This window comes from Nicrophorus vespilloides, unplaced genomic scaffold (assembly GCF_001412225.1).
Source record: "Nicrophorus vespilloides isolate i.1.1-1 unplaced genomic scaffold, Nicve_v1.0, whole genome shotgun sequence".
Taxonomy (NCBI): Eukaryota; Metazoa; Arthropoda; class Insecta; order Coleoptera; family Silphidae; genus Nicrophorus; species Nicrophorus vespilloides.
Window position 1 is genome coordinate 236,933 of NW_017098881.1, and position 22,043 is coordinate 258,975.

A 22,043-nucleotide genomic window follows, 5' to 3' on the forward strand; every position below is an offset into this window, starting at 1 on the left:
GAGTTTATTTTCGTCTGTTTTGTCTTTTTTTATGGATGATTTATTAATGTTAAGGAACTACCATGCGTTTAAATATCTACTCTCGGGTCAGGGCGGCTGCAATCAAAATAAAGACAACGAGCAATCCAAGAACAGTGATAACATCTAAGGAGGCTAATTGATAAGAGCATGCAACTCCATACGAACATGCAAATGCAAAGACTATTGGGTCTCCGTACCAGGATCTGGTCTTACCAAGAGTGTGCCTTGGGTCACGCAATTCGTTTGATATTGATGAGGATGACTGGGATGCGCTTGACGTCGATGTTGATGGAGATCTCCCCAAGCGTTCTTTGCTCTCTTTCATTGCGGTCTTTACGAGTTTAGGCGATTTCAAGCTCTCTAACAACTGCTCAGCTTCGCTAGTATTATTACTATGATTGTTATGAATAGTATTATTATTATTATTACTACAAACAGATTCCGTGCAAGAAGCGCTGCTTTCAAAGCCAGGTTCGTTTATAAAAATATCACAGTTGCTAGTGAACACTTCAGAGTTCACGATGATTCTGGTTTCAGAAATGAAGGCACACTCTTTAGAAGGCAAAGCTAAAGCACACCTCTCACCTTCCTCATCCTCGCTGCTGAAATCCCTATTATCCAATTTTCCAAGCCCTTTGAAACTCGCAATTAGTTCTTCACGATGCTCCTCGAAGGGCGACCTGCTTCCGGCTACATCTTCATCAATCAGAGGGATCGCTTTATCGAATTCCGCGTCGGATCCCAAATTCTCATAATCGTGATCGGAGACGCTGTGAACTTCAATATGAACTGGATCACAAATTTCTTCATCGACTCTAGTTGTAACCACGTTGGCCACCACCTTCGGGAACTCACTTTCAATATCTTCAACTTCCTCAGTTTTGACCACGCATTCCAACAGTTTCTCGCAGAGTCGCGCGTGCTCCGACACCTCATCAATCTCTTCCAACCTTTTATTCAACTCCTGCTTACTATCTATTTCCAACTCATTACTTTGTTGCTTCTTAATATCAAGCTCATCCAGTTCTTTGGTAATTCTGTCGCTCGTCTCTCTAGCTTCAACAGCCAAAGCAGTAAGTAAATCTTCAAAGGAAGAATCTTTAACTTTTTCATTTCTCATATCGTTCAAGAAATTCATTCTGCTCTCTGATATATTATCTGCACCATTTTCCGAAGCAAATTTCATATTTTTCGTCTCGCTATCACTCAAGAAAGCCCTTCTGGTCGAATTTATCCTGCTATCCTTGTCCTTGAGTATCTGCCGGGCGATCTCCATTGCATCAGCAATATCAGTCAAGGTGGTCTTTTTAAATTCATTCTCGACGTTATTATTCTCTTTGATATTCATGAGGTTCGCGGATAAGGATCTCACTGCCCTTTTCTTCTTCAACGAACTGTTATTCTCCAAGGCCGGCTCCTTGTTAAAATCTTTCCTTAGATTTCTGAATGCTAAGTCATCTTTGACGACGTCGGGAATATTTTTTAGTTTAAACGAGTACCTCGGTATAGGCTCAGGAGCGGCGTGTAGGTAATCGCTGTTTGGAGCAGGAGTAATTGGACCAATTGGTATACCAAATGGTGGCTGTGGATCGATTACCTTCAAAGAGTTATTGGCGTGTTTTATTGTCCTGTAAACGACATCGTCCAAAGTCACATCTGGTTCGTGATTGTTCTCATCTGGTACACTTTCGGTTTCGTCTTGCATTCCGTGAACCGGTGAAGCTAATAAATAACTTACATTAGAAACTACAGATTGGGAATTGTTAATGGTATTGGCACGTTCTTTGTGTAGTTTTCTATAAGCCATATCGTCATTCTTGCGATCGAGGGTATGAGATTTCTTAAGGTAGCGCTTCTTTTTCGGGGAATCTACCGAATCAAAAGGCTCGTAAGTAAAAGAAGAATCACTTATAGCCCCTCGAGGAATGACACCCCAAGATGGATATGATTCAGCCTTGGTTTCTATTAGTTTCTTCGATGCTATTGACATTTCTCTCTGTTCCGCCCTTTCAAGCAGATCTTCATCTCCCAAATGCAAACTTTTGTAAATTGCTTCCAACTCATCTAAAGCTTCTTCTAAATTGGCTGACTTTCTATTGATCTCATGCGCTATACTATCATTCGAGTTGGCGCTAGAAATTGGTTTGAAAGGGCTTGGATTCCGATTCTCTGTGGCAATTGCACTTGGTAAATAAACTTTAGTTTGAACGTGCGTTTCAGCTGTGAACATTTGTGGACTCTTTATACTTTCTTGAGATTGAATGAAAATGGGTTTGCGGCTCCTAGCTTTCTTTTCGGTTAAATATTGGAACTTGTCTGTTGATTCTGGTGTATGTCTTCTGTTTTCGTTGGTTACGGAAGACGGTCGAGGTGATAAAGATTGCTTTGGCTCAGTTGGTATGTGATCTTCTGAAACCGTTCTGTAACTTGGCTGGAAGAGATTTTCGTTGTTTCGACGTTGTGAACAAAATGACATGGGTCTGGTGTCGATCTGTACTAGCCTCCGTGGGTCTCTTGGAGGTGGAGGCGGTGGTTGCTTTATTAGCCGTGGTTGTTCGATTAAACTCAAATTCCTGAATCTATTAGGCTTGGCAATTGGCAACTGGGCATGGATTATTGTTTCTTGCTGGTTATGGATGTTAGCTTCGCAGGAGATGCTCCGGTTATTGAAACTTCTTGCTTCTTGTCTCGGCGTTGGGTTACTCAATTGCGGGTTACTCGTTCTAAATTTATTATGATTGCTATGACTAGGTGGTATGGTGAATAATCCCGAGTAAGTTGGCTGCGACAAAGGTGCACTATTTATGTAACATTCCGCCGATTTGGGAGTGGTACTAAGAATAGGACTTTTACTTGCCGATCTGCCGTATCTCGACAAATCTTCAGGCAACTTCAAATGCCAATTTTCCCGCGTCTGTCGCTGCAGCGCCTCGCGGTTCAAAATAGACTCATCATCTTTAGATAGTCTCTTTATGTACCTTTCAGTTCTTGCTGTCCTGCTTCTCCTACTCATAGAACCATCTCTTGCTCTGCTCAAGCTTTCGTCGCTCCTAAACCTTGCCGATGAATAAGAACGCTGCGAATCTTCATCCGAACTACTGCCTTGTCTCAAGGAATCTCTTCTAGCAATAGCACGAGCTTTAGTCCTCTCCCTCTTTCCTTTACGCGTGATGCTATCAACTCCATAATCGTTCTTGTTCTCGTCAACAGGAATCCTCGGTAAAGGTCTTCCGACGTAAGAACTAAATCCTCCACTTGGATCCGATAGTATCCCAACATCTTCGACTCCATTAGTAACTATATAAGATCCTCTGCTTTTAGCTACTACAATATGATCAAATCCGAGATTCTTCTTCCTCTTATCATTTCTCCTCTTCTTCTTATTGACGAGATTCTTCCTCTTCACTTCATCGTCACTACTACTTTCGCTCTCTTCTTTCTTCTTACGTCTAAATAGGTTGCCCAAGGACCATTTCTTATCCTTTTTCGGCGCATGGTCCAAAAAGTCATACGTTGTCGCCGCCGTTTTGATGGGAATAGTTTCGATAAAATCTTGTTTAAACTTCACAATTCCCTCGCTCATAATCCGCTCATCTTTCGAGGACCAACCTTTTGAAGGCCTACTTGTTACTGTCTGAAAACAAAAAGAACACAAATTATTAATGCTTATATAATAGACCGAAAACAAGAACGTTAAATGAATACATGCATGTGTAATCGGTTCGCAGCAGCGAAATAAGTCTGTGTTCAAAGTTGAAAGTTGAAACGCTGCAATCAAGGCTGTCTCAGTCAAGGCTTCCACAATTATCGTGGAGCGAAAAAATAAGTAACAAGTAATTACACGAAAAGGAATTCAGTTTTGATATACTCAAGGTCAAATCGAGCACGTTTTAGCAAATAAATAAACGTGGCATAAATACATATTCGATATTAACGGGAATCAATCAGCTATCTCCAGAGTTCACATTCATTTCTGCACTCTCATAAGAACACTTTTATTTTCGTTTTTTTTACATATGGTAAACCGTGAGAATCCCCAACTAAACATTTCCAGTATTATTGCTTGAATCCTTTACTTGAGCTCCGTAACTGGGCTATAAATAACTTTTATTGATAGTAAACTTTGCATTTGCCAAATGCCTTTTTCAAACATAAACCACTGTATGATATATACGCATGTACATACATACATTCATAAAAAAAAATACTAAAACTTTTAAATCAAAATATCATCGTAAGATTTGTTTTGTTATTGACATACAATTGGTGTTATAATTAGGTAATAACCTGAGGCCATAAATTATGAAACACTCAATCAAATGATTGCATGATTACTCGCATTCAAGGTTTTTTGAAAACCCAAATGAAAACAACAACAAATTAAAGATTGAAAAAAAAAACATAATTTTGCTCCAGATTTCTATTTATTTTGGAATGTACGTCTATTTGTTTATTTGTGAATTGATCTACATAAAACCACTAAAATTTGTGAAACCAATTTCACTTACTGAATTTAAAAAAATATATATCAATGTTTTCCGTAATGTATATTTAACGACTAGTGAAACATCCTTGTGAGGTAATTTACATTTCAAAGATAAATATGTTAGAATGTTTATTGTAACTCACCATGTGCGAATTTACTTAGATAAAAAAAAACATAATGGCTTCCTATAGCCCGTGACAACAGAAAGAAAAAAAAACTGAATAATTTTCACAGTCCGTGACTTCGAGGAAGTCGAACCTAAGCGAATTACATAATAATACTAGTAGCATTCCACTCCATAACAATAACGCGTACGTATTACTGAATTCCCAATAAAAACCTAAAAGAGTCGATAGATTTTCTCTCTGGTAAATTAATAGTCAATTAGGGTTGCGTAAGTCGCGTTTGTAGCGAGTTGCGTATTGAGAAACTGTCACCTTTCGTTAGGGCATTGTACTAGATTTGCGAAGCCAAAAGAATCGTCTGAAGTCGTATAAACAAGGAGATAAATGGAACTTTAATCTTACCTGCACTAAATACATATTTTTTTTCTAGGATTCGGAAATCTTCAAAGAGACTCTCCTAAAAATTAAAGAAACAATTTTTGTTTAACAATTTTTAACTCTTTGTTTTTTCCTTCCATCGGCAAAACGGCGAAATGTTTTATGTATTGATTACGTTCGCTTTGACCCAGTTCTTATTTTTAGTTTCGATTATGAACAATTTTATTAAATGTGCTTTACTTCACATTAATATTAATTAATCATTTTATGTCCTTTTTTGGAATAATAATCACTTTATCTATTAACAAAACTACCATAATCATTACCAACTTTTATATTTTGTTATAAAATGGTTTTTTTTATTAGTAATTTTATCCTATTTAGTTTATTTTATTAGTAATTATATCCAAATAATTTTGATGGAAACTTATAATAATCTAACAGAAATTCGAATTCTATTATGTAATATGCGCAGTAATAATGTTATATAAAAAAATAATATACGTGTATAAGAATTAAACGCAATACCTAATGAAATCTAACATAAACAGCATTTGATATCGTTTGCGTAATTTGATCATTTGCTGTTGCAGTTGAAGAAGCAGAATTAGTCTCTAGTCACATAAAATCCACTTATTTTCCTTGACAGATTAGAGGTCATTAGAATTCATCTCATAAAAATCAGAAATATAAATAAATGAACATCTGAATATCAACAGGCTTGGAAATTTCGTAAGAATCAGAAAAGTGCATACAACATATTACATAATTCATAAACGCATAACACATAATTAAATCGTTCTATATTGCAATAATTGGCTTATTATTTTTGTCGTTTTATCCTTTATTTTTAAATCTTGTTTTGTATTGATTTCGTATTCTCTGACCCAGTTTTATAGCGGCAAAGTCGACTTCTTACATTACATATATATATAAATAATGAACAAATGTCACCTATGATGATACGTTTTCCTTTGCCATTTCCATTATTCTCGTATGTAACTGGAGTTATAACATCATTGAGGTTAAGGCAATTTATCTGTTAATTCAATTACTTCCCACTAGAAGAAATAACGTTTGCAGAAGAAATGAAAAAGTAGGAACAGGCACAAAGGAATTGAAGTAAACAATTGAAAGAAAGTCTTGTCTTCGGTGGCGTATCACGTGTTTCTTTCAATTTGTTCAACGATGAAATGAAAGAAAGCCATCATCGAATGGATAATTGCGATATGAAGAAAAGTAGTCACGCCTAGGTTGCTTTTTGTTTTGTTTTGTTTAAGGAATGAGCGAAACGTGAATTGCAGAACGTTATTTTCAATTCCGGGATTCCGAGGAAATTTATTTGTTACTTCAGCTATGAAAGCAACCAAAGCGTGGAGAAAACTCAGGTCCTGATGTTAAGCAGAACTTGTATTTGCATTCGAACATATTTAGAATGTTTGGAATCGCATTTATATATATTTATTTATTCATAATTCTATACAGTGTCGAGCCAGAAACCAAAATTAGATAATTAACCTTAACTTGTATATTAATAAAAAAAAATAAAATTTATGTAAAATCTTCTTATTAATTTATAGCTGTATTTTTTATGTGCTCTAATCTAATAATATATAGAGTAGTCAAATAGAAACTTTGTTTATAATTTAATGAGATAACTTATCTTATTGATTCTATTATATAACAATTATTTATTATTTAATATTCAAGAAAAAATCAAAAAAATATTATTGTCGTATGTAATTATGCTTATTAAAAATTGTCATTTGAAAATATAATAAATAGAGTAGTGATATGATAAGGTATAGAAAAATAGGATTTTGCAGCACATCATTATAAGAATTATTAATAAATTATTTACGTTAATTTCATTAACTCAAAGTTTTAAAGTACGAAGAGAAATTGTTAAAAAGAACAAGGTTCCAGCGATGAAAGTAATAAAGCTGGTATGATTCGAAAGAACAGGTTTTATGGTTTAACATACTGTACAAAGTATCGAATTTCTTTGAATTAACTTTTGAATATTACAAAATAAATAATGAAGATGAAAAATTAGATTTAGGCACAGTGATGTTTTGAGTATGAGGTAACACCTTTATAAAATAAATTTGAATGAAAAATTTATGAAAGTTTATACATTTTTATAAAGTATTTCACATTGTAATTCAAAATAACAAGGAGAAACTTAAATCTGCAGACACAACTAAAAGAGATAGTTGTGGTATAAATAAAAAAAACTTTTAGAATTGATACAGTTAGAAAGGGAAACCATGTTGAGCATGTGATGCAACATCATAAAACCAAAATAAAAGCCAGAACGGAAATAGAAAAGTAAAACTATTGATTACAAATTGCTGATTGTAGAACGTGTCTGAAATGTATTTCGAGAAAAACTTGGCAAAGTGGAGTTTTATTTTATCCGCGATGGTCTGATGCAATTCGAGGTCCTTGAATGAACCGCAGCTATTTCCAAGTGCCAAGCGTGAAACGCCGTCATCGAGTTTTCTTTCTTTCAGATTCAGACGCCCAATTCCAAGGATCGTCAACGTCATTTTTTTATGAACAAGCTTTAAGAATGTTGTTATCCGATCAGACTGAAAATATCTGCGCGTGGAAACAGCAATTGTCTGTGCTGTTGTGATCCTCTCCTTTAAATGCTAATTTGTTAACAATGGAGAATCACAATGCGACAATTAGAATAACATCTCGACGATAAGATAAACGGCCAGAATTCGTGTCAGTCTTTCTCTCCTCCATCAAAAATTCTTACGTTAGGTTAGGCCGACGAGTAATTTCTCCGCCTCGAGCTGCGATGGTTATTTTTTTTAAACCGATTTTTTTTTCTGTCTCGATGCATATTCTTTAAATTTCACTACTCCACATCTTCACATTTTCGATTTCATTTTTTTTTGTGTCAGTTGAGAATCTCCATTACGATGACTGGAATACTTCGTCTCTTGCAAGGTGATCAATCGTGAAGTCGAAATATGCAAGTGAATACGCCAGAAGATTTATGGAGGCTTTTAGAACGTTTTTATTCTGCATATGTGTAATTAGGATGTTGATGACATTTTTAGAATTCAGAGGAGCAAGGTCAACGTTCAATTCGTTGTCAAGTACACATCAATTAAATTCCATGTGAAATTCATATATTGTGGGAAATTTTGTTAAACTCTGATGTTGTAGGTGGTCGTACGCCGAATGATTTTGTTGCCTTTTCAGACTTAACTTCCTTTCCGGAAGTGGAAACAGCGGAATAGGGGAGACACAATTTTTATCGTACGCTTTGTTAAGTGGTGAACGCAATTAACCTAAAAGCTTGTTTCTTTTTTTTATATTTTAGCAAACAATATACGAATATAAAATAAAAACGCACCTGCGTTGTTGCTACAAAACGAATCTTCCTGATTTCAACCTTAATTAATTAATTAATAATTCATTAATTATGAATTTGTGAGTTGCTTAAGTTTGATAATATAACTGAACATATATAGTAACTTAGGTTCAATAACTTCTAATCAGAATTAGATTGACAAGAAATTTATAATTAGAACTTAAAATACTAACAATTTCATTTTTAGACAAAAAAAAACTATTTCAAGCTTAGAGCTAAGTTTTCAATAAGAATTTCTATTACTTTTTTCTATCACCTTGAAAAAAAAAACATTACCCAAAACATATTCATACATATTCACAACATTATGACAATCGAAGAAAAATACAGAAATGAAAGAAGATATTAAAAAAATATATCGAAAAACATTTCTGATAAAACCTTCATATTAACTAATTCTTTTATATTCAACATTTTAAATGCATTTTTGTTAAAACTGTTATTGACATTTGAAATTTTGCATATGTTAAACAATTAGTAGGTCATGACGTAAATAAAAAATATGCACATTACTACCTGACATGCATCAATTAAATAAACAGTTAAAAGTTTGAAATCGCATTAAAATAAATTCTTAAACATATTTCGATATTCTTTAGTAAAGTGATAATTCGTAAATCGAAAATAAACTATTTTTTTGACTGACGTATTTGTATTTTTATAGTAGATTAATTTATAGTGATGTATTAATTATAAGCGTAAGAAAATGGTAAAATTTATAAAATTAAGCATGTCCGATTTTTGTTTAAGTAGCAAATAATTGAATTGTTTGTTTGTTTTCAAACAATAGAACTACGTACTTTGCTCTTTGGCAGTTTCACATTTTAGTTAACCCCAAGGTAAATTTCAAAAAAAAATAACAAAACAAGTGTATACACTTAAGTGTAAACATAAAAAAAACTCTAGGTAATTGTTCCATAATCAGTCTTGGTATAATATTGTAATTGTGTTTAATTTAACACAGACAATTAGTAAGTATTTTTGTTTCGCAAAAAACATTATATAAGTGCCTTTCCATTAGGAGCCATACGTAACGAATCAATACAAATTATACATTTCCTTCGAACTACAACTCGTTTTGCCTGTGGAGAAAATAAAACAGTCAGAGTTAGTTGCCAAGAGGTGAAATCAGAATTCGCATGTTGTTCTTTGCTCTTTTGTTATCTGCAGCAACGTGTCTTCTGTAACTCGGAAAATTAAAATGTTTACGTGTGCTAATTCAAGCTACGCATAAATATTTATCGTAGGCCTAATTGCACAGCTCCCGTTTTATGCAACTACGTGAAGAAATGCATTATTCATGTACACAAAAGTTCAAAAGCACACACTTTCGCAGTGGACATTCGATAGGATATATAATATGCAGGTTGATTTATCATTTCATAACTGTTCGAAAATTATACGGGAATCGCGCGAAAATTAAGCAGAGAAATTAGATTAATCCCAGAGTATGCAAATGGCGAAACGAAATCATTATTTGATTCATATTACTTCTGCTGGTTATGAGGTAAAAGCATTAGATTAGAGTTTAAAAAAAAGTTCTCAAGGTCATTGGTCTTCTATATAACGTTATTTGAGTTGATGGATTTATTTTCAATTTATCATTGCTTCTTGGTAATAAATGACTAATTCATTATACTCCGCAGACTAAATAATCGATGTTTACTTGAAGTTGAAGTGTGTATTTCAGCAAAAAAAATACTCAAGCATTTTAGTCAAAATATTTTAAATATACCGTATTTTTTGTATACAGTACCTATTTTGTTCAATAAATGATGGTTCTTGGTAGTTAATTTATAGAATAACTAGATAAAGAATAGAAAAGAGAACTATATCATACAGGAATACCTCGAATAGTGCGATTCTAACAATATCACAGACTGTTTAAATCCGGACAAAATACATACAAACATAAACCCCACAAATAGAAACTTGTCTGTATAAAGAAGAACATATAGAAGATCATTTATGAAGAAAAGAAAAATGTTGTGTAGTATTTCTTTTGACTTTATTGAATTCAAATTTAGTTTGGTTTCAAATATTCTAATAAAAATATTAAAAAAAAAACATTAAAAAAAGTTTGAACTAAGATGTTATGAATATACAAATCTAATATTTTTGTATTTGCTTTTATCTTTACTAATATGTTATTTGTTTGAAAAAGCTTAATGCCATTAATTTGTAAATAATTGTATGTAATTGAATGCGATGTTTGTCATATGCATGACACATCATGTTATGATTTTAACTCGAAACTAAACACATTTCGTTTCAAGCGTCGAAAAAAAAAAGAAGTCATATTAAATAAATGTTATAAGTCGCTACTTAATATCACTTTCGGTTCAATAAGCATTCGGCCAACCTTTCAACCTTCTATAAACAATTTAAATAATCCAAATGTAAGCCAAGTGTATTTATTTAAATCTTCAGTCAGTGCAATAAATAAACTCGTTATTCAATGCTCTTGCATTCACACAGTGAGCAGATACGAATATTTTGAATTCATTTAGAAGTAATTTTAGACTATAAACAAAATATTGAGAATTTGATAAAATTAATATGATTTTATATTAATTTTATACAATTATATTAGTTTGAATTGTAGTATATATTTTTCATGTTACATATACAATTATAAAGCAAGAATTGACTAACGTATTGTTAATATCTCTACATTGTTCAATCATGAATTCTTATAAACTTTGACATAAAAAAACTTAATAAGTATGATTTGTATAATTTGATCTCAAAGTAAAAAAATACTAAATAAAATAGAAATAAACCGAACAAAAAAATACATATAGAGAAAAACTATCATTTATGTATAAAAAATAATAATTTTGGATAATCAATTTAAATTTTATTTGTTTTGAAATATTCAGACAATACGAGGTATTTTAGTATTTGTACTTCAAAAGTAAAGTATTTCAAGTTAGTTTAAGAATGACTTTTTTAAATGTATTTCTCAATTATTAATGTCTGTAGAAAACAACAATTCAACCTTGATTTACGTGAAAATTCCATTGTTTATTATTTGTTTGGTGTAAATCATCATAATAAGAGAGGTAATTTCCGGCTTAACGAAATCGTTCCAATCTTCATTTCGTAAAAACGATTTCATAAAATAAATTTCCATAAACCCAATGTCTATTTTTATAGACTTCCAAGATAGTATAAAGATCAAATTCGTAAAAATCAAGAATTCCTAAGTTGAGAATTTATTTTACTTCGCATAGTCCGGGAATATGGTTTCAACCCGGACTAATCGATGACGTTAAAACCGCTTAAATAATAACTGCAGAATATATTATTTAAAGAATTAAAATTTTGTTTGTTTCAAAATTTTTAATCGAACTATAGTGCGGATTGATGCAAAGTATTTTTTTTGCTGTATTTGTAATATTAATGATTTGTGTTTGAAAAACAATTACACGCGGAATATCCATTTTGGTATTGGTCATAGTCATGCGATTGAAAACCGAAGCCAAATGAATCAATCGTCATTTGCATATCTTATCGGCAAGAAGAGTTATGAAATATGAAAACGCATAACAATGCTCGTTTTTGTGATTAGAACATGAACCGTCCGACCTCTGAGAAACAAACAAAATGCGCAAACTGCATTTCTAATCAGACCTAAATGCATTCCATCCGCATATTTATTAAACCGGCATTACTACAGATTATTTATTTTATGGTCCACCGAAAATATAAATTATTATTTACCATCGAGGCTGATATTTCAGATTTAGTTTCGTTTTTCATTTGCCCCCGCTCTTTCTCTCAGTTTAAAATGCAAAAGTTATTTATGCTCTGATTCAAACTCAACACACAGGCCGGGGTTTTATAATTAGACACCTCGCTCATTGCCAAAAATAAAATATATAGAATTCTGATTTCAACTTTCGGCTCCATTAATCGAACGGACAAACCTTAGAAAAAGCCCTTCAAAGATGAAAAAGCTTAACTATTGAGCTTCTTGCTCTTTTGGGTCAACTGATATTTAAACACACACATTGCACTTTCGATCGATCAAATCCGTGGACGCCTCGAGGATGTTCTAGTTCACATTTACTAATACAAAATACACGATGGAATGAACAACATCAACAACAGAACTCACTGCACGGTGAAACTTTCGTTCAGCTCGGGCTCTAGAATGTATCTGACTAAACGCAGCAAAGGTAAAGAGAATTAAGGTAGGAAAGCACAGGTGTGTTTGTGTGCGTGTGAGGCGGTGGGGGAGTCGAAATTGCTGCTTTAAAAACACTAAATCAAAACAACAAGCCCCTAAGTCTTATACCTGAACCCCCCAGTAACTTTAGATTTGTTACCAGGGTGAGAAATTAATTGTACAATTTAATATATTGGATAGTTCCTACTGATTATCGTTTTGTTATTTTTTTATACCTGTTAAACGGCGCTTTGGACACCTATTATTTTGACTTTGTATAAGATTTATTTAGTAGAATATCAAAAGCATGTTGCTGACTACCTTTAACTTATTTTTATACCTGTTAAATGGCGCTAAAGACACTTCTTATTTTACAATTTTTATCAAATTTATTTAAATAGTAAATTGTAAAAAAAAATAATTTTAAAAATCATTAATCAATGTAATTTCATCACATACTCACAGAAATAACTTTTGTTTTTATTATTTGGAAATTTTTGTTCAAATTAGATTTTTTTAAAGCATTATTTACATCAAACAATTTTATTTAAAGTAATAAAATCTATAGTACTTTTATAATATGAATTAATATGTATAAATATATTCTATAATATTAACATATTTCCATCCAAATCCCACAAACAATTATTGTTAAAAATACTAAACTTTTTTTAATGCATTAAAATCCGTAATGTTATTTTTATACCTGATAAATGTCGCTTTTTGTTTTGACTTTGTAGAAGATTTATGGATTGGAATATCAAAAGCAAATTGCAAGTCAGCTTTCATTTACGTAATTTCTGAATTAAATAAATACTGATATGATTTATATCGGTAAGAACAAACGGAATCGTTAATTTTTTTTTGTACGTGTAGTTCAAGGTCATTGGATTGTTAAATGTAAATGCTAAACAGTATTGGCTTCAAAAAGCTTTTACATTTCATAAACATTTAGTCTACGAATAGATCAAATCCCATTCATCCTATTCCGACCAGCTCAAAACTAAATTCCAATTTACTATTTCTAACTAAACAAATTAATGATAATTGCAGATTGAATACAGTACGGATTCACATTTAAATTACGTAAATTTAGAAACAAACACAATTTTATAGATAAACTTAAAAAGAAGAAATCAAATTTAAATTATGATTACTTCATTTTTACATAACATTAATAAGAAATATTAATAATAAATAACATTAAACAACTGCAATCACATTTGTTCTAATTATAATAAGAATACATACAGTCAAAATCAGATTCAGTGCACATTGTGTATACGATTTATCAATAAATGATGTTTTATACTTAGAAAAAAATACTAGCAGCATGACAAAACAAATAATTTCTATTTTAGTTTTATATAAAATAAATATTTGCACATATATTTCACAAAAATAAATAATACTCATGATTTTGTTTAGACATTTGTATATTAACATTGAAAAACCTATTTACGATTTGATTACGTAAAATATTTAGGTCACCAATAAAACACACATCTAAACAGAGCAAAAGCAAGTTCAATTACATTTCTACGAAGAAAGTCAGAATAATTGTCAATTATCAAACTGCATTGAATATAATTTACAAATACTTCATATATATTTAACTATTCAACAACAAATCAGTGTTTAATAGGTTATGAATAAATATAAATAAAGTTATGAGTAAAATTTTAAACTTTATTGAAAAAAAACTTAAATGTCTGGACTTGTGTAAAATGTATTAGAATTTAAATAAATTCAGTATTTTTTGGTACATTGTACAATTACTATACAATATTTAGGCAATTGGATTGATTTTGTTGATATAAGCAAAAACATGTATTAAAAAATATTTTTGTTGATTATATTAATAAGGTTAAATTGATATTTTGACTTTAAATTGAGATTGTACAAATATTGTGAATTCATCAAAACTTGACTATGTACACACGTCTTGATTAGATTATAAATTCAAGGTAAAACAACTAAATAGAATAACGTAAAATATGGAATGGAGTAAACCTTTCACGTAGACAATGCAATAAAATGTTCGGGCCTTAAACTGTCTGCCGTCGTCGCCTTTTAGAGCATCCGCCTCTAAAGAGAATTATCTCGTCTGGGGCCCTACTTCCCTATCTTGTCCTACAAAACAGGAAATACGTAATATAAAAAAAAATAAAGAACATTCAATCGTTAAGATAAATCTAAAAAAGTTAAGAAAAAAATCAAATTACTGTTCAGTCCATTTTCTTTTTTACTCCGTCTCTCTACCAGAATTTAAATTGAATGTTATTTTTATCGTTGGACGGAATCAAATCGAAATCATGCTCGGCTCTGGTACGTGTAAAGTAAAATTAGAGACATGGAAAATGTTTTTTGTTTAATTGGTACTCATTATTAATCTTTTCCTATTCTAGGGATGTTCGTAAATTAAATTTAGAAAGAAATTAATCTCACGCTTTCATTAATGTAGGTTTATAAATACCGGTTTTAGAAACCGTTTTTTACATATTTTTTTAAATTTCGTAAACCGGTTTATTTATTTTAGATATTTTTTTTATGTCGTATAATTTTATTCACAATCTGTTCATCAATGTGAACATTGAGTAAATTTAAGATCGCGGTTGACATTAATGGATATTTTTTTTCATTTTTCTTTTTTTTTATTTGTTGATTGGCTGTCGACTTGTAGGTTAACTTCAGTAGTATATTGATGCTCTGCGATTCCATTCACAGTGAATCTGCTGCTATCCTTAACACTGTCATTGTCCATCGACTTGGCTGAAAGTCCTTATGCTGAACCTCATTAATTTCACTGTCAATCTGTGATGAATGATGGCCCTATTGCTGCAAGTACCGAGAGGGCTCACAAAGGGCCTAGCTAGACCAGGATTCGAACCGGTGGCAAACCCGGCGAAATCGTGGGTAGGGCGACTTAACCATTTAGGGCTATTAGTCGCCCTATTTTAGATATATAAATTAAATATTTAATTGAAATCATTTTCAATAAATTTGAAGAAATAATATCCAAAGCCATTGAAAGTTGAATTTTTTGTATTTGTCAATCGCTGAAAATGATAAAACTAAGTTCAGTAGTCATTGAGCATTTTATTTTTCAGGTATTTTGGTATATAAAATATTTACTTTCATTTTTGTAGTTGAATTATTAAAAACTAATAATTTTTAAAATTAATATTTTTGTTACAATTCTAAACTCGGTCCTAGGAATGAACCATCAACGTTTTCCGGATATTATTGCCATGTATTTCGGACACACTGACGATCAGCAGTTCTAATTCTGTATGTGCCACATGCCTTAACACCACGAATTTCGGACGTGTGCAGCCTTCATAACTCATAAATTAATTGAAACCAAAGAGCCCAAACGTCGTTCACAAAATCCAATACAAAACCTATTTTATTGCCTCCTTTTTCACTTAACAAGAAACGAAGATTAATAACTTTTCCCTCCAATTCTTCTTCGTATATTTTTCTTTTACACATCTTTTTTTTCAACAGACTTTTTAAACATTCTACACGCCTCCCCATTGATATGCATAACTCAACATGCAGCAGCGTTGTATTATTTGTTGTTATCACAAGTCGAAGCCGTTGAATATTAATTCAATTCTATGGAAATTCGACACATGAGGTCGGTTTAATTGCACAGGAAACACATTGGACTTGTGACATATGCATGCAACCTTTGCAGTTGAACCCAATATCTATATAATATATAATACAAAACTATAATGATTATGCTTTCACTTTATTTTATCTATATTATTTATGTTAGCATCTTTTGTCAAAGTGTGTTACTTCAGTGCTTTCCAAACCGCATGCCGCGACACATTAATTTGTCCGCACGTGTCTACATATGTTTTTCAGTATGTAATAAATAATCTAAACGCTTATTAAACAAGAAACTTCAAAGGACTTCGGAAGATATAAATTACTTAAAACAACTTTAATAAGTGTTCAAACCCAACTATTAATTATATGTTACCGCTAAAGCGTATAATCAGTTATTCTATGAAGTAACTAATTATTAGTTCACTGTTCAATTCTTTAACTAGTTATTCCATATTTATTGGTTGAGAAACGCTGAGCTAAAGTATTAATAAAGTGTACATTAATGCAAACCTAATACGTTATGTATAATAAACTATAGTATAGCAAACTATTAAATTAGATTCATGGATAAGTTTCATTGAAATTTTTGTACTTTCAACCTTGAGTTAAGGCAATGATTAATCATAATCATTGTGAATCATACTCAAGTAATATTATCATTTGAACACAAATCAATATTTTTTTTAGTCATGAAGAACCACTAATTCTGTTATGGAAGCAGATTATAGGTTTTAAACAGAGATTAATAAATATATGTATTTTAAGAAATCACTACAAAATAATCAAAGTATGTAAGTTAATAATATTTACAAATCTACATTTGGTGTTTAAAAATGTAGTCTAGTATTTTTAAACTAGAATTGTAAGCAAACTACAAATAAATTTGACTGTTGAATGAATGACTGTAGTGACTGGGAGTATAGAAGATATTTTGGAATGTCGAAGCAGGTAGGCGGCGTTTCAAATGATTCCTATTCTAATACACGTTCCTATCGGTACCATCAGAAGAAAGTGAATAGGTTATGGATGGTATCTCCATTGAGTGAACAATGTTAACCATGCCTCAAACGTGAAAGTAATCGAAATACATTTCGTATAAGGATTTTATCATACGATATGAAATTAGATTTTTATTGCATCGCTAAGACTATTACAATAAAGTATAATTTAAAATTGTTTGTCGATATTTACATGGTCATGCTGAAACTACTAAAATTATTATTACAAAAAAAATATTGATTTAATAAACGAATTATCCCATTCTTATATAATTTGTTTATTAAATCAATAAATTCATCAAAGTTTAGTTTAAAAATTGTAAAATTTAAGTCAAAAAGACCATGTTTTTATATACATAATAAATAAAATTATAATTTGTTATATTATTAACATTGTTAGAAAATATTAGTTATTGTTTGACCTTTAAAAATTAAAAATAAATTCATGTTAATAAATACATTTTTTATCCAAACAAATTCCAATCATGTTTTTTTAAAACAGTAATTAATAAATCAACAAATATTTTTTATTGTCATAAATTTATCAAATTACTGAAATAATTCATAACTAATTAAATGAATGAAAATAAATTAGACAAAATAGTTAAAAAAAAATGAATAAATGTATTTATTTTCTCTTTATTGCAATTAAGTTTCTACATTTTCATTTTATATGTGTCTAAATTTAAATTGCCCTACTTGTTTATAAATCATTCATAATTTTTCATCCATCAACTTAATTGGAGAAACGACCGTAAACTAAATAAACAATTCTATTTGTAATGAATTGTGTTAACTTAATTAACACGCATTTAAAAAACAATGTTTTCAATTCTTTGAAGGAATGCCCAACCCACCAAAAAAAACTATTAAGTAACTTTTATTTATCTCTTTCGCTTTCCGTTTTATATTATAAATTCTATTTATCTTTTCGCCCATGAAACTATTTTCAGTAAATTTCAGTATGACTAACGCGTTTCTCTGCCAAGGCAATGAAACAACTTATCCTCCCTTTGTTTGTAAATGAGTTTACACACGATGAATTAGCATTCAACGTGCAAAAAAAAACATAACCAGTAAAAGCAACATCTTCGTGTGTGCGAAGTTATTAAACGAATGTTTAAGCATCGACGAGTTAGGGAATTTCTATTTTAGTTCCAACACAATTAAATCTGCCACTCGAACAATCTCGTCCAATTTACAATCATTAAGCCAGAATTTATTATAATCGGATGCAGAGCATTTGCTCGAAAGTTCATTTCAGGTCATCATCCAGTTTCAGTAAATTGATTCAATTATTATTTTCGTTTAGTGGATTGTTTTTTTTTTCAGAGATCGTAGAGAAAATTGATAATTAGTAAAGCTTCTGGTGTGCAACATCACACTCCACTTACCGGAATAATACCGACTCCTTTTCCTTTAAACTCCATCCGCACAAAAGACTTATTCTATGAGCAACGCGTTTCTAATTCCAAATTATAAATATAAACAACTTAACGAGCCCGAAAAAAGCTAATTGCCCGATTTTTTTACTGAACGTTGATGAATTTTTCAACAGGATAAAGTAAACAAGATTGTGGTATGCTCGAGAATTTATGAATCTTTATATTTCTTAGGATGATTCACGGTCGGTTATTTGTTTGAAACAAAAATAAATTTTTCAGAACGCAGATTTATACCAGACTTTCGTTAAATTACAAAGGAAAATATCCAAGAACATCGCTCAAAGTTCATATTACAATGCAGAATTTTTAATAACAATAAACATCTATATAAATTGTTTTACAACTTCACAAAATCTATTGATCCTTTCGACAAAAGATTTTCCTTCTGTTAAATTATTGTGTAATTGGAATATTATATACGGCAAAAGGAAATAAAACAGTAAATTTACAATATAAAGTTTGCAAAAAAAAACAATAAAAAAAAATTGGGAACAAGTGAAACAGGATGGTACACTTAAAGAGAAGTTAAGAATTGCGAAAGGGTGCTCTTGTTATTTCACATTAAATAGAGCACACCGATATGTATAAAACGCAGCCTGAAGAAGTAATTTGATAGTATAAGGTTGCCAAACTTTTTCGGTTTGCGGCGCCCTTAATATATCACAATTTTTCCCAAGTCGAAACATTGGTCTATCTCAGTGCTAACTTTATGTTAATATATTAGATTTTTTTTATTTTCGCCTGTAGTAAAACCGCATACAGTTTGGGAACCTCTGGTATAAGACATGTATGTATAAGACGCAGCTTCGAACAGTAATGCAGCACGCATTATCAATGCAGCCGAATCAAGTGTAGATTTTAGGAGGAGGACGAGGAGGAGATGTATATTCAATAAAGGTCCACTTTTGTTTCTAGAGAGAGGATTTGACCCAACAATTTCCTTGCTGCAATACATTTGGTTGAAGCAGTAATGTGTACATCTTTGTATAACACGCATCACTGTTTAAAAAATAATATTGAAACTAACTACATGCATATAATACAAACTTTAGAGCATTATTTATGTGGTTATAGCATGAAAATTAGCAATGATATTAGTACGCACTATTTCCGTATATAGGACGCACTTTGAATCAGTCGTATAGACCCATAATGCATCTGTGTATAAGTCGTACCTTGAAGCAGTTGTATACATGATTTTAGATTCTGTATTGAAGTCCATCAATATAAAATTACGGTGATATTTCTTAAAGATCTGTAGTTAATAGAAAGATATAAAAAGCGCTAAGATTCAGAAATTAAAAAATAAATATTTCTGAGAATAATTAGTAAGGCATAATAATTAGCAAGATGTAAATACTAGGAAAGTGTTTATATCTTTTGAACGCGATAGAAAATACGTGAGAGAAGTAGCAAAAAAATATATATATATGGTTTGACAGAACATGGCAAGATCAAGTAGAAATTCCTCCGTACCGAGTCGCAAATATACCGGAGGCAATGACTTGTACACACCCGCACCACCTTATAGTTATTTTTAACCCAGTTTTCTAGTAAAACGCCAGTTGTTAACACTTTAGTGTCGAACTTTCAATTAACCCAAAACACCAAGTCTAACCCATAAACTGAATGGAATTGTAACATTCGCAACACGTAAAGACCAAAACCTTTTTTGCAAATGAACAATCGCAAGTAAATTAACTTTCACTAATAGCATCGTCCTCGAAATGACAAAGAAAACAAAAAGGTATGTGAAAGATTAATGATGGGTCTGTCGGAAACGCCTTCTATAAGATAACCAAACAAAGGTAGAGATGTAAACGATCCGAAGTTTCCTACCAAAGTCTGTCAATATTATCATATCCATTTAATATTTATTCGGGTGATTTCTTGTATCCACCTTACTGTTTGCACTCTTCTACAGTATATATTTAAGTAAGTAAAACGTTAAGTTCGCAATGTATTATTATTAGCAGCTATCATATGATTAGTCACAAACCAATAAAGTATTGATACGAATATTCCGAAAATGATATATGCCACCCAGAAACACGCTAACACCAATAAATTGCGTTTATAATAACATCAGTTTAATTTGTTTCAAGTGAGCTCCAGTTGTGGCGCTGCTCCAAATAGCGTTTAATTAAAAGAAACAGTAATTAGACGTCAAATATTTACTCAGATAACATTTTCTTGGATTAAACAAATATTTAGAAACGCACGAGTAGCGAACGAAATAAACAAACATAGTGAAAAGGTTTACGACAAAGGCTAGTATTCATCCAGCTTGATAATTCGCAAAATCAAGTAAGATAAGACAACATAAAATAATATACTTTCCTCTATTAATGCGCATAAATTTCTCGCTTTCCTGATGCTATCAACATTTTCACCTAATTCAAATCCATCCATCTTCTATGCCCTCCTATTCTCAGGTGAGAGATGTTACGCTCTAAATTTTATCTAGTGACGCAACACGAGCGATTCTCAATTCGAGGCCGAATGAAATTTGCGCTAATTATACATTATTGAATAAATAATATTATGTAATGCGGGCTAAAGCCGGTTGTACTAAGAAGCACGACTGGTGACTTTTTTTCTGTTTTGGAGCGTTCAAATTGAATTATGGAAAAGCCCCTTTGTCCGAGGCAAATCATAGGGGCGAGGGTCACCGAGATTTATTAACTCGTAAATAGGGGATGGCAACCAGATTTCATAGTTGAAGACATCAAAGTAACGGATTTTGTAAATTAAATAATTCCCCAGCTGTTGATTTAATATTAACTAAGAGATAACCTTACGCATTCACCCAATCGATAAGTATATTTATTTGAATTTGGATAAACGAAAAACTGATTCTTTCGTTACTTACATAATAGAAGTCAATGGATTAGGATCCTTCCAACAGGCTTGTATCCTCGCTACGTGATAGCACTTCACCTTTAGAAAAAAAATTCTATTTACACTGCGTCGCGTTGATTTATATTGATTTGCATTATTTGAACTAGTTTTTATTAGTTAATAATCATATATCTGCGTCTTTTTAGTTATTTCTTCCTTTTAGGAGTATCTATTCTTTTTTGCTATATGTGCTAGACTTCAGAGCTCGGGCTTTCTGCTTATTCGAATGGCAGCGCGGACTAAATGTTAGTTTGTATAGTATGTATGCTGTATGTGTGTGCCTGTGTGTATATGCGCATAAGCCACGAACTATGAAGTATTTCAGGATCTCTGGACATGTGTCCGACAAAACCTAAAGACTAAAGCGAGAGGAATATTTTCCCTGAAATAAATTTTGAGCGGCCCAAAGAAAACACTGGCCCCCAGGTTAAACATTTCTTAAACTAACGAAACGTCTCGACGTTCATATGCTTATGAAAACGTTTCCACAACACAAA

General features: G+C 31.6%; 1 protein-coding gene and 1 long non-coding RNA gene across 4 annotated transcripts in view; one reads left to right on the top strand and one right to left on the bottom strand.

The window, feature by feature from the left end:
• LOC108563406 overlaps window positions 1-21,818 on the bottom strand; it is a 23,549-nt gene extending 1,731 nt beyond the window's left edge. The window contains exons 1-3 of one of the 3 annotated variants that reach the window (XM_017922069.1): window positions 12,337-12,579; window positions 5,035-5,089; window positions 607-3,655 (exon numbers count right to left, since the gene is read on the bottom strand). In XM_017922069.1, coding sequence (XP_017777558.1) covers window positions 607-3,655; window positions 5,035-5,049 — 3,064 coding nt within the window. In that variant the 5' untranslated portion in view covers window positions 5,050-5,089; window positions 12,337-12,579. Of the gene's footprint in view, window positions 1-606; window positions 3,656-5,034; window positions 5,090-12,336; window positions 12,580-21,517 lie in introns of those variants that run through there. The other 2 variants (XM_017922070.1, XM_017922071.1) reach the window with 2 other exon arrangements.
• LOC108563408 overlaps window positions 1-22,043 on the top strand; it is a 48,236-nt gene that overhangs the window by 13,418 nt on the left and 12,775 nt on the right. The window lies entirely within an intron of this gene.